This window comes from Gigantopelta aegis, chromosome 15 (assembly GCF_016097555.1).
Source record: "Gigantopelta aegis isolate Gae_Host chromosome 15, Gae_host_genome, whole genome shotgun sequence".
Lineage (NCBI taxonomy): Eukaryota > Metazoa > Mollusca > Gastropoda > Neomphalida > Peltospiridae > Gigantopelta > Gigantopelta aegis.
The window spans coordinates 26,507,880-26,521,291 of record NC_054713.1 but is presented as its reverse complement, the minus strand read 5'-3'; the positions used below and the strand labels follow the sequence as shown (position 1 = coordinate 26,521,291).

Here is a 13,412-nt window from a genome sequence, read left to right as displayed (position 1 = left end):
CAAGGGACCACCAGCAGCCCGTATATTGACTGCATTATAATGAGACTCGACAATCGTAGTGGCTCAGTCCAAAACACAACAGCCAATCCAAACAAAGGTGGGTGGAACTAACAGGACATTTCAGCATAGTATAAGAACGACAGGATGCCTCCAAAACGCTTCTGAAACGCCTTTAAACCACCCTTAAATTGCCCTTCAATGAATAACGGGTGGAGTTAATCTATGGATCAATCCATAACGAACATGGCAGAGTCCAATTTACAAACAAATTACACCCGTTCAGACGAAAGTAGACTTGTCCAGACTGTCATAAACACACCTGTCAATGGTAAGGGCAGATCCAAACCTTGATTGACATGTCCTCACACTGCACGTGCAGTCCGAGAACCTGAAATTGGAAACGACAGTAAAGTGTTGTAGAAGAAAGACGACGCACACACAGACACATTCTTTATTTACGTCTCACCTTGTGTATAGATAAAAATAAAAACAAGAGTCCAATTGTAATAATACACTAACGAAAGTGCACAAGCCACTCTTATAGATTTATGAGAGACTTTAAAATTATTAAAAGACTTGCAAAAACATTAAAAAAAAGTATTGTGTATACAATAAGTAAAACTAAAACCACTAATATATGTATATGTCCATGTGTATATAAAATATCTGACGAGGTAATAAAATAATATCGCAACTTTTGGCTGTAATTTTAACAATATCTGGATGGCTTAAAAGTAATGACATTTTTGTTTATCTAAAACAAAATTATTAAAGTTTACTACAGCAGCTACAGGATTTTAGAAAGATCTACTCTAAGATATCTGAGCTGGGAGAACACGTTATGTTTCTAGGGGTAGAGGTGGGGTTCGGCGGACAGGCGTAATAAAATAATTATAGATATAGTAACATAAAATGTAATACTGTGGGCCTAAAGTGTGTGTATGTGTATCTGTTAGTGGGTGTGTGTGTGTCTGGGTGGGGGGGGGGGCACAAGTTCTCTCCCTTTCCCCATCCGACTTTTCTTCTACACAGTAACATGTACAGAAAACGGTCTTTAATGTAGCAGTCATGGCGCAATGTTTGGAACTGGAAAAAGAATGCGAGTCAATTGACTTCGATTTATGCTAGGACCTATGTCCAATATACTCCAAATTTCGATTAGTGTTAGTATTTTGCAATAAAAGTGATACCAGGAGAGCATATTCCCTATCAGATACTACTGGGGAAAATAAATAAATAAATAAATAAATGATAATAAGTTTGGGGAAAATGGTATATTGCGACTAACAACATACACGATAGCGAACATACACTATATAACCATTTATTTTCACTCCAAAATTTAAGAACATTTCCATGTCAGTTTTTTGTTGTATGACCGCATCTAGCTGTAGTACCGTTCCGAACAGGTGGTTCTTAACCGATTCACTCCGGCTGTCATTTGCACTATAGATCCATGCCCCATAAAGTGTATGCACAATGTCACAAAATAAAATGGGCAACTTGCAGCCTGAATGTTTACCATTAAAAATACATTGGTTTTAATTCTTCCCCAATTACTAGAAGTTTATTTACGTCTCACCTTGTGTACAGATAAAAATAAAAACAAGAGTCCAATAGTAATAATACAGTAATACAGTAATGAAAGTACACAAGCCACTCCTATAGATTTATGAGTCTTTAAATTACAAAAAGACTAGCAAAAACATGTAGAACAAAACGTATTGTGTATACAATAAATAAAACTAAAAACACTAATATATGTGTATGTCCATGTGTATAAAAAAATCTTTGACGAGGTAATAAAATAACATCGCAACTTTTGGCTGTAATTTTAATAATATCTGGGTAGCTTAAAAGTAATGACATGTTTTGTTTCTCTAAAACATAATTATTAAAATTTACTACAGCAGCTGCAGGATTTTAAAAAGATCTATTCTAAGATATCTGAACTGGGAGAACACGTAATGTTTGTTTGGGGTAGGAGTGGGGGTCGGCGGACAGGCGTAATGAAATAATTATAGATATAGTAATATACAATGTAAAGTGTGTGTGTGTCTGTTAGTGGGTGGGTGGATGGTTATGTGTGTGTTTGGGGAGGGGGGGTCACTAGTTCCCTCCCTTTCCCCGTCCGACTTTTCTCCTTCTACGTAGTAACATTTACAGGAAACGGTCTTTAATGTAGCAGTTATGGCGCACTGGTTGGAACTGCAAAAAGAAACCGGGTCGATTTATTTCGATTTATGATAGGACCTATGTCCAATATACTCCTAATTTCGAATAATGTTAGTATTTTGTAATAAAAGTGATACTAGGACAGCATATTCACTATCAGATGCTACTGGGGAAAATAAATAAATAATAATAATAACTTTGGGGAAAATGGCATATTGGCACTAACAACTTACACCATTTTCAACATACTTTATAAGCATTTATTTTCACTCGAAAATCGAGGACATTTCCGTCTCCGTTTTTTGCTGTTTGACCGCATCTGGCTGGAGTACCGGTCCAAACAGGTGGTACATTAACCGATTCACTCTGGCTGTCATTTCCACTATGGTTTTAATTGATCCCCACTTACTACAAGTGAATATGTGAACCACAACATATGTCACAATTAAGAACTATAGTGGACCGTCATCAATGAACTCTCACCCGGAAGTGAACTTTGTAGACAGACCTATGTTGATTTTATTTACCCGGTACTTCTCAGTTGATAATACTTCTTAAAATTAGTAGTCACACGACCCTCTCAACATAGAAATTGTATTGAACTGCATGGAGTAATTAATGTCCGTGTGGAAGCTTAAGTTACACGTTCTTTTAGTGAACCATCCATATCATCTTTGCTACCATATTACAAGTATACCATAAAAATATCACATAAAAGTATACTTTTACCATTTATAGTGTTGTTGATTGCTGTATCAGCTTTTAATATAGTTCAAGTCATAATATAACATATACTGGCTACGATCAGTTGTGAATTAACATGAATACATAATGGCTGTTAGGTCAGGTCAGGTCAGGTCATAGGGTTTTACGCGCAAATTCACAACAAGCTGTTGTAGCGCACGCCTATCATGGGTACAGGTGTCCCCCCTCGGCCGGCTCCTCCGTCTAGGACAGCAAAAAGGGTTGGGGTGGGAGATGGGATCGCCCCCGCTGGCAAGTGCAAGGGACCAGCAGCAGCCCGTATATTGACTGCATTATAAATGAGACTCGGCAATCGTAGTGGCTCAGTCCAAAACACAACAGCCAATCCAAACAAAGGTGGGTGGAACTAACAGGACATTTCAGCATAGTATAAGAACGACGAGACGCCTCCAAAACGCTTCTGAAACGCCTTTAAACCACCCTTAAACTGCCCTTCAATGAATAACTGGTGGAGTTAATCTATGGATCAATCCATAACGAACATGGTAGATTCCAATTTACAAACAAATTACACCCGTTCAGACGAAAGTAGACTTGTCGAGACTGTCATAAACACACCTGTGAGTGGTAAGGGCAGACCCAAACCTTGATTGAGATGTGCTCACACTGCACGTGCAGTCCGAGAACCTGAAATTGGAAATAGATCTACGTGGCAGGACAGTACAGTGTTGTAGAAGAAAGACGACGCACACACAGACACATTCTTTACTTACGTCTCACCTTGTGTATAGATAAAAATAAAAACAAGCGTCCGATTGTAATAATACACTAACGAAAGTACACACGCCACTCTTATAGATTTATGAGAGACTTTAAAACTATTAAAAGACTTGCAAAAACATTAAACAGGTATTGTGTATACAATAAGTAAAACTAAAACCACTAATATATGTATATGTGTATATAAAATATCTGACGAGGTAATAAAATAATATCGCAACTTTTGGGTGTAATTTTAACAATATCTGGATGGCTTAAAAGTAATGACATTTTTGTTTATCTAAAACAAAATTATTAAAGTTTACTACAGCAGCTACAGGATTTTAAAAAGATCTACTCTAAGATATCTGAGCTGGGAGAACACGTTATGTTTGTTGGGGTAGAGGTGGGATTCGGCGGACAGGCGTAATAAAATAATTATAGATATAGTAACATAAAATGTAATACTGTGGGCCTAAAGTGTGTGTGTGTGTGTCTGTTAGTGGGTGTGTTTGTGGGGGGATGGGGGGGCACAAGTTCTCTCCCTTTCCCCCTCCGACTTTTCTTCTACACAGTAACATGTACAGAAAACGGTCTTTAATGTAGCACTCATGGCGCACTGTTTGGAACTGGAAAAAGAATGCGAGTCAATTGATTTCTATTTATGCTAGGTTAAAGTTTACTACAGCAGCTACAGGATTTTAAAAAGATCTACTCTAAGATATCTGAGCTGGGAGAACACGTTATGTTTGTAGGGGTAGAGGTGGGGTTCGGCGGACTGGCGTAATAAAATAATTACAGATATAGTAAGTAGTATATTTTGTACGTAGCGGGGACAACAAAGGAAATACAATGGAGTCGCCTCCAATACAATGGATATGCACCTCCGGAACAATGGGTCCCCAATCCGCAACAATGGATGTGCGCCTATTGTCTTTCCGGTTCAGTGGAGCGTATAATTGGTTTTTCCGGTTCAGTGGAGCGGATAATGGGGTTTTCCGGTTCAGTGGAGCGAATAATGGTTTTTGAACAAAAGAAGTGCACCTATTGTGCTGAGTGGATGACTGGCATTTTTTCAAAGGATGACTGGCATTTTTTTAAAAATTTGGGCGGGAACGTCCGCGTTTTCAATGGTAACTAAAGTGATGTTATTTATAGATATTTTGAGTCAGTCTTTTGTGTTGGCTTGGGTTTTTAGTTGTGACAAGGGTGATGGTTGCAAAGACCTTTGTCTAAATATACTTTGAAAGGTTTATTGTTAGCAATGATGAAATAATATTTTTGAATAGAAAAACAGTTGAAACCGGTTTATTTATTTGTTATTATTATTATTATTAACCAATCGCAACCAGTCGTTTTAAACAATGCATTTGAATATATGTTATAACATAAAAGAGAAGTGAAATTATTTATTATTTGTAACGATTGCATTCAAAGATGAAGTACAACGACAAGAAACAGGCTGTTTACTTCAGCTGGAAATATGTTTTACGATCAGAATGCAGTTTTAATGAATCAATAGTGAAAAAATCAACTTGTTGGTTTAAGAGTCGTACTGAATGTGAGATGGATGCCAAACGATCCTTCTGCGATTTGACTAGCAGTACCAAGCTAATAATAATCAAGAAAATACGACCAACTTGTGTGCTCGTGGATGAAGTAGATACAGTTGATAACAGAAAATGCTTGGAAAATTTGTTAACTCTGAGTTATGCCTTTGAAGTGTGTAAACTGGTTCAGCGATTCTGTAAAGAAATGTGTATGGGATGCATGTTCGACGAGGAGAAAACTCACAACTGTAAAACACTGAATCACGAGGATATGCTCGAACGTTATTACACAACTGCATGGGTTGAACTGAACGAAGATTTAGTTGCTGACAGGTGGTTACGTCTTGTTTATGCAGATCCAGTTTTATTAAACACTCCAGGATTTGTTTTGTGTCAGTATCAATGCAAAGATTATTTGGATATGAACGTTAAAACTGTTGAGTGGATGAACATTTTAAAAGAACAAGTACTTAAAATACTACGTTTAGAAGATCGTATGCGAGTATAAATTAATGACACAGAATACATTAGTTCAGTCATGTCATCCAGAGTGAACCCTAACACTGAAAAGAATGAACGTAACAAGAAAGGACTTGAAAAATATTATACAAAACCGAGAGACGCTGGAGCTTTCTACGGACCAAAGAAGTTTCACGACGCTCTGAAGAGAAGTGGTTTACAAACGTACAAGTTAAAAGCGGTAGCACAGTGGTTGAACGACGAAGATGCGTACAGTCTTCACAAACCAGTAAACCGTTCATTCAAGCGTCTCCGAGTACGGGTTAACAAAAAAGATGAGATGTTTGACATGGATTTAATGGACGTCAGCCGCCATTCAAAAGTCAACAATGGAGTTAGGTACCTGCTTATAGCTATTGACATTCTTTCGAGATACCTGTGGGCCATACCCCTAGTTAACAAAAGACCAGAGACGGTGTTAGAAGGCTTCAAAACTGTTTTAAAAGACGGTCGAATACCCAAGAAAGTTCGGGTAGACAAAGGTACAGAGTTCGCAGGTGTATTCAAGCAGTTTCTATCAAAAGAAAACATTAAACTGATTGTCACGCAGAATGAAGATATCAAAAGTAATTTCGCAGAAAGAAGTATTAGGACGCTGAGGGGTCTTATCGCGCGTTTTACGACTTACAACAATACACAAAAATACATAGACGTTTTAGTAGATCTAGTACACAATTATAACAATACAGTTCACTCGTCACTGGGACTGTGGGCACCGGTTGATGTAAATAAAGCGAACGAAATTAAAGTTTGGAGTCATCTGTACGTCGAACCCATGGTTAAGAAACTTAAAGTAAAGAAACCATTAGCAAAATGTTTATTTAAAGTGGGTGATTTAACAAGAATCAGCTATTTGCGTAAATCATTCACAAAGGAGCAGGACTTGAGGTGGACAGAAGAGTTGTTTAAAATACATTCTAGAAGTAGACGACAAAGTATTCCAGTGTACAGACTGAGAGATTTACACGACGAAGTGCTGAAAGGTATATTTTATACAGCCGAACTTCAGAAAGTAAATAAAAATCAAGACATTCTGTGGAAAATCGAAAAAGTGTTACAAAAGAAGAAGGAGAAGGGGAAAGTGTACTATTTGGTTCGGTGGTTAGGCTAGCCACCTAGCTTCGATTCGTACATAGAAGAAGAACTAAAAACTGTGTGAAGCATGGAGAAGTACGTTATTTTGAAGAACACGGATTCTAAATCAGTGTTTCCTGACAACAACCCCTATCACTTTCGCGTAAAGTTAAACAAGAGGTTAACTTTTGAAGGTGTGTGGATTGTGTCTCTCGTGGATTTGAATTTTGGAGAAATTGATCTTCATGGCATGAACGATTTACAAGTAGATGTGTTGTGTAATTTGTGTGGCAGCAGTCTAGTAGGTGATAGTTTTGTACCTCTACTGAAACGTGTGGATTTACGAGACGGTCCACGTTACGAGTTTAAAACACTGTGGAATATACCAGTTGTAGTGACAGAGAGTTCATATGTCGAAATACGTATAAAAGCAGCATCAGGCGTTCCGGTTTCATTCCAATGATTGCGAGACATGTAAACAGTGACGGGGACAACAAGCACAAACCTAAAATAGAAGTGACGTCACAAACACAAGATGTTGTAGAAAGGGCCGTAGCTGAACAGGAACGTACCAGGGCTATAAAATATAAATCTGGTGATCGAATTGTCAGAAGCAAAAAATTCAGACGCATGACAGTACAGAAAAAACGAGCTCCTACATCGAAGTACAAATCAGCTGTTAGTGAAAAAGATATATTTGTATAAACGAAAAAACAACAACAAACAATATGTCACTCCTTACAGACAAAGACTTTGTAGAAGGTTTACCCAGTGCTTTGGATCTGTTTACTATGCCCCCATACCAAACGAGTGTGTTTCAACATTACTACGTAGATGTTAGACCTGTTAGTCAAATTACAGATTCGTCTCCGGTAGAATTTCAAATTGCAAATAGTGGAAGTGACTATGTGGATTTGAAACGAAGTCGTTTACATGTTAAACTGAAAGTGAGTCATTCCGATGGAACGATTTTGGGTAAGGACGAACACGTGGCCCCAGTAAATTTATTCATGCAAGCTCTGTGGTCGCAAGTCGCTGTGTACTTACAAGGTCAGCTGGTGAGTTCGGCGAACAATCATTATCCCTACAAAGCATACATTCAAACCTTACTGAATTATGGAGCAGAAGTTAAACAATCGCAACTCCAGTCTCAACTGTTTTACAAGGACGTCGGAGAGACACAAGCAGATATCGAAAGCACCGATCCTATCACTGGCACTAATTCTGGAGTATTGGATCGAGGAGCACACATCGCTGACAGCAAAACTGTTACCATGGAAGGGCCCCTGTGTGAAGATATTTTTAACATGGGCAGATATATGGTGAATGGGGTTGATATGACAGTTAAGTTATTTCGGAGCTCCATACCCTTTTGTTTGATGTCTGGGAAGTCCGGTCAGGAGTACAAGATCGAACTCTTAGATATTTACTTCAAGATATGTAAACTGAAAATGAACAGTGCACTTATTTTAACACATAACAAGATGTTTGAAAAGTCTAACGCCTTGTACCCATTCGCTAAAACCGAAGTTAAAATGAGTAGTATTCCGGCCTCTCAACAGAGTTACGTGTGGGACAGTGTGTACCAGTCGCAGTGTCCAAACAGGATAATTGTTGGTTTTGTCGACGGTGACGGAGTGAGTGGATCATACACAAAGAACCCATTTAACTTCCAGAGTTCATTCGTGAAAACGGTGGGCTTATATTTGGATGGTGTCAGTGTACCCGGTCGACCAGTCGAAGCAGATGACGTCAGTGCCTACGTGAATTTGTTTGAAGGTGTTAATAGCTGGAACCTGGATTGTGGAAATTATATTGAAAGAACTGAATTTTCTTTGGGAAATGGTCTGTTTGTGTTCAACCTTGAACCTGTTTTCGTTGACTCTGATTATTTAAGTTTATTAAAAAACGGTAACTTAAGGTTAGAAGTGCAGTTTAAATCTGCATTAACAAAGACAGTGAGTTGTATAGTGTATGGTGAATTCCCCAGCTTGATTGAAATTGATCAAACCAGGAACGTGTATGTCAAATAAAGAATATCATGAATGGAAAGCAGATTCAGTGTGCGATTGACTGTGACTCAGATTTACGTTCACGCATTGTAGGTGTTTACTCGAGCGACACACTACCACGTTTGAAACGGCGGAACCCTTGGGGGTGTATTGTAAACACAGACACATCTCACTTCCCAGGCACACACTGGGTTGCGTTTTATTTTCACAACAATAAAGCAGAGTTTTTCGACAGTTTTGGTAAACCACCTGCATATTATAATCCAATGTTTGTAGATTTTTTAAAGAGACATTCTTCATCTTACGTGTACAATAACAAATCCGTTCAAACTGCGAACGCTAAAACGTGTGGATTCTATTGTTTGTATTACTTGTTACAAAAATGTAAAACTGACCTGATGATGAGCGATATTGTGAATCAGTTTAGTAAAGATACATTACAGAATGATGTATTCGTGTATAACTTTATATGTAAATATTTTAGATATTGTAGCCCGCCTTGTATTTCCTGCTCATACTAATATGTTAAATATTGTACACAATCATGTATCCACATTATGTGTTGTTATACAAACGTTTTGAAATAAATAGATTGTGTCACAAAACGCTGGTTTGTTATATTTTTAAACATTAGTCTTATACTAGTTTACTAGATAGCAGTATAATTGTGTACCCACAGGTAATTCTGGTTAAATACCTCTTTATATATCTAACAAAACACTGTAAGAAATACTTTAATTTTTTTATTTGCATGAACTAGGGTGTTTCCTGGTACATATTCAGAGTAGGTATTCCAAATATAAAATCACCGCAGTAGGTAATCATGGGTGGATACGGCAAAGTAATGCACCATAGTGAAAAGTAGACAATTCTGGCAACTGTGAATTGGTAAAATATTTGTTTAAAACGTTAACAAATTTAATTTAAATTGAAAAATAATTGTTAAAACATGAATAAATTTTATTTAAATTGAAAAATAATTTTTGAAACATTGACAAATTTTGTTTAAATTCATAAATAATTTTTAAAACATTAACAAATTTATTTAAATTGGTAAATACCTTTTAAAAATGTTATTTAAAATGGTTTTTAAAAATAGTGAAAAAGGTTTATGTAATTTTAATTTAAATATCATTTGGCAAAATTGTTTTCTTACCCAGAGCTGACCCTGTAACTCCTACCTTTATAATACATATTACTTATACACTGCAAGCTTAATTTAATTCGTTACTTCTTTATTGTCATTATTTGTGATATAACTAGAGTGTAATCCGATATAATAATAAACATATAATACAGTATGTATTCCAAATTGAAACAACAGTAGGTAATCCAAATTGAAATAACAGTATATAATCCAAATTGAAACAACAGTATATAATCCAAAGTGAAACAACAGTAGGTAATCCAAATTGAAACAACATTAGGTAAGCCCGTATAAAATCCAAATAAAGCACAGTAGGTGATTCAAATAATTTTCTTGAAAGGATATCTACACGACAATCTAATGTTAAAATTAAGAATGGCAAATACTAGTTTATCCTTATTTGTTTAAGATACTGAAAATTATATACTATGCTGTGAAAATATTTGCGTTCCCCAGTTTTGTTGGAAACGGTTAACAATAACTAACAACTTCAAAATTATTGACAGGTTACTATTGACCAATGAGATTTAACTTTAAACCGGTACCCACGAGTTACTGACTTGACATTTTTTTTTTGTCGTTCTGTGGACTATTAACATACATTTAAAAATTGCCATGTCATGGTTAAGTTTCTATTCACTATAGAAATCACAGCTGATATCTGAATCTCTAATATTTTTATTTTATTTCAGTGATGGGAGTATATTTCTTTGTCAAAGTACTTTTAGATTAAACGCTTACTTTCCAAATACAAAACACATTCTGAATTTTCAACCATGCGAGACTATTTTAACGCGATACCATAGAAACTCCAGATTTTGTGGAGTCTGTGAGAGATTGTTTACCTATAGAAATAACAGGTGTCATCTATGACCTTAAGTAATATAATTTCAATCAGGAGAGTATGTTTCTTCTGCAAGTACGCACTGACCACAGTACTAATACTTCAAACATAAAACCTATTCTGTTGAGTGTGTCAAGCGAGACTTTTTGCTACATTTATGTACAAACAGTACTTTGTTCGCATTTTACTGTGTCTTACTTTTAAAGGATGAAATACTTGTGGTAACCTAGAAACTCAGAATGCGTGACACTAGCTTACTTTAAAGAATATTTTAACTTATAGATATTAGTGATTTTTATATATTAACACAAAGTACATTAAAGTGTACTAGGAATGGTTGCCTATATAAAACAAATTAATGACTAAATTATAGTCTTTTGACACATTACAGACCATAACTCGCAATACATTTCTGAACAGAGCAAAATACCTTTAAATGAATGCAGTGGAGGGTCCAAAAACAAAACAAAATCCTCGAGGGCAATAATACATTGTCCAAATGTGTGTAGCGTTTGGTAAGAGAAAACTGTTGTATCATTAAGTTTGTCACATTGCTCACGGAATTTTTAGGTCATACTTAACACTAAAACGTATTCAGTTTAGTCTACCGTGCGTGGCTATTTGCTATATTTCTGTTCGACTGATGTTTTATACTCTAATGGAAAGAAAATACATTTAGAAAGTGTTAACCTAGAAACGTAAAGTACATTTCCCCAGTGAGTGGGTAGTTTCTGTTCAGATTACAATTTTGTTTACAGAGAAATCGGAGTTACTAAGAACGTCTGTATCACATAACGTGTAGAGAATACTAAAATAATAATAATTATTATTATTATTTTTAAAAAATGAAAATCATAGTACTTGAAAATATAACCCTGAACTTTCTTCTTTTTTTTTTTTTAAACGGGAGGGGACCCTCGCAATTGGTTGAACGTTTGCTGTAGGTGTACTCAGGTTTAAGAATCTGCATTCGATAACAGAATTCACAAAAATGCATTTAAGTAGTACGTATTATTTATTGCAGAGCATTTGTAAAAACAGCACAAAAGACATGTTACATTTGATCATGTACATCAACAAACGTTCATATTGTGTTAGTATTTTGGAAGTAATTTCTTCCCAGGTGGTCCAAGGTCTGCCCGTCTTTTCACAAACAAAACGACTGGTTTCTTCTGTTCACTTTTCATCGTGATTGGATGTGATTTGATTATGTGAATCAGGTTTGATCGCTTCCTCTTCACAGTCATACTGATAAGTTTGGGGGTTTTAATGTCCGGTCTGATCTATGCTCAATGCAAATGTGAACATAAAAATGTATTACTTAAACTTAAGTATTCTATTCCTGCTCACTCATTTCAGAAACATCTGAATGATCAGATTCCGATACACTTTCTTCCGTCAGGTCTACATACGGTATTATTTCTTTCATGATGGGATTCAGCACTAGCTTGATTTTGTTCTTTATTAGCATTTGATCTGTGTGAGGGTCAGTTTTGTTTAAACTATCCAATATAGATCGAAATAAAGGTGCTTCTGAAAAATACTTTGTAAATTCAATAACAATACTTAGTGTTTTGAGCAATTCGTTTTCCCACAGTCGCTGCAGTTTTCTGTCTATCCACTCTTGTGTCTTCCCTTGTTGTAGATATTTCTTACGTCTGCTTTTCATGTCTTCTATATGCATGGTCCGAACACGACCCCATACTCGCTGTAAGCCAACATTCTGCCATTCTACAGTCAGTTCTTGTTCTCTTTTATCATACATGCGCTTTTCTCCTCCTTTCTGCGTGTAAAAAATGTCATGATTGTAGGCATCTTCTTCATCAATCTTAGCGCGTTTTCTGGAGGGCATAAATCCGTTCTCTGGGCACCATGTTTTAATATGGCGTTGTAGATCCGTCATATTGCCAAATAAAACGCCGCAGTCGGTACAAGCAGTAGCCATAACAAAGGGATCTGCTTCGTCACTGGATTCGCTCTCGTCTTCGGCTGTATATTCCACTTCCAAATTGTTTTTGGTTTCAAAATCCACAGGATCAACAGTGTCCACGGGTCGGGTGTCTGAATGTATCTGACAATCGGGCGGCGACGACACGTTATTTAAAGCATTATTGTTATAACTATTTTCATGGTGTGTAGGTGGAGTGGGCTGCCTTCGTTGTATTTCTGATGGGCAATCTAAAACATTGGGTTTAAGTCTCTCATTCTCGTGAGTTGATGGTCGCAAGTCTATAGTAAGATTCCCATAAGGTCTCTGAACAGCAGACATAAAACGATCACTGTTATTTGGATAGATTCTTCTCGCAAACAAGTTTACTTGATGTCTATCAATGGGCGAATTAAACAAGGTCACGTAGTGAGAGTTGAGAGCAATGTCACGTGACTCCTTGCCTCTTGGAAACAGGTTTTGTAACAGCAGGAAGTTAGCTACATTCTTGTGATGCGAAGTTCTTGTAAATAACTGAGAAATACGTTTATCATCTTTGGCCTCGGTCATGTGATCATCCAGAATTAAAACATTGTTGTTGCGTGCATCAAAGAAGTTGTCGTCCTGTAGGGGATACCTTTCACAAACTGGACTTGGGGCATTGTTTCACGAATAGCATCGTAAAGTGGCTGCCACTCAG

At 36.6% G+C, this 13,412-nt stretch overlaps 1 protein-coding gene across 1 annotated transcript; it reads left to right on the top strand.

The window, feature by feature from the left end:
- The first annotated feature begins 7,510 nt into the window (after window positions 1–7,510).
- Window positions 7,511–8,815, top strand: LOC121389736 (uncharacterized protein F54H12.2-like). Its single transcript, XM_041521387.1, has one exon. The coding sequence runs from the start codon at window positions 7,511–7,513 to the stop codon at window positions 8,813–8,815; it is 1,305 nt and encodes a 434-aa protein (XP_041377321.1).
- The last annotated feature ends 4,597 nt before the right edge of the window (window positions 8,816–13,412 follow it).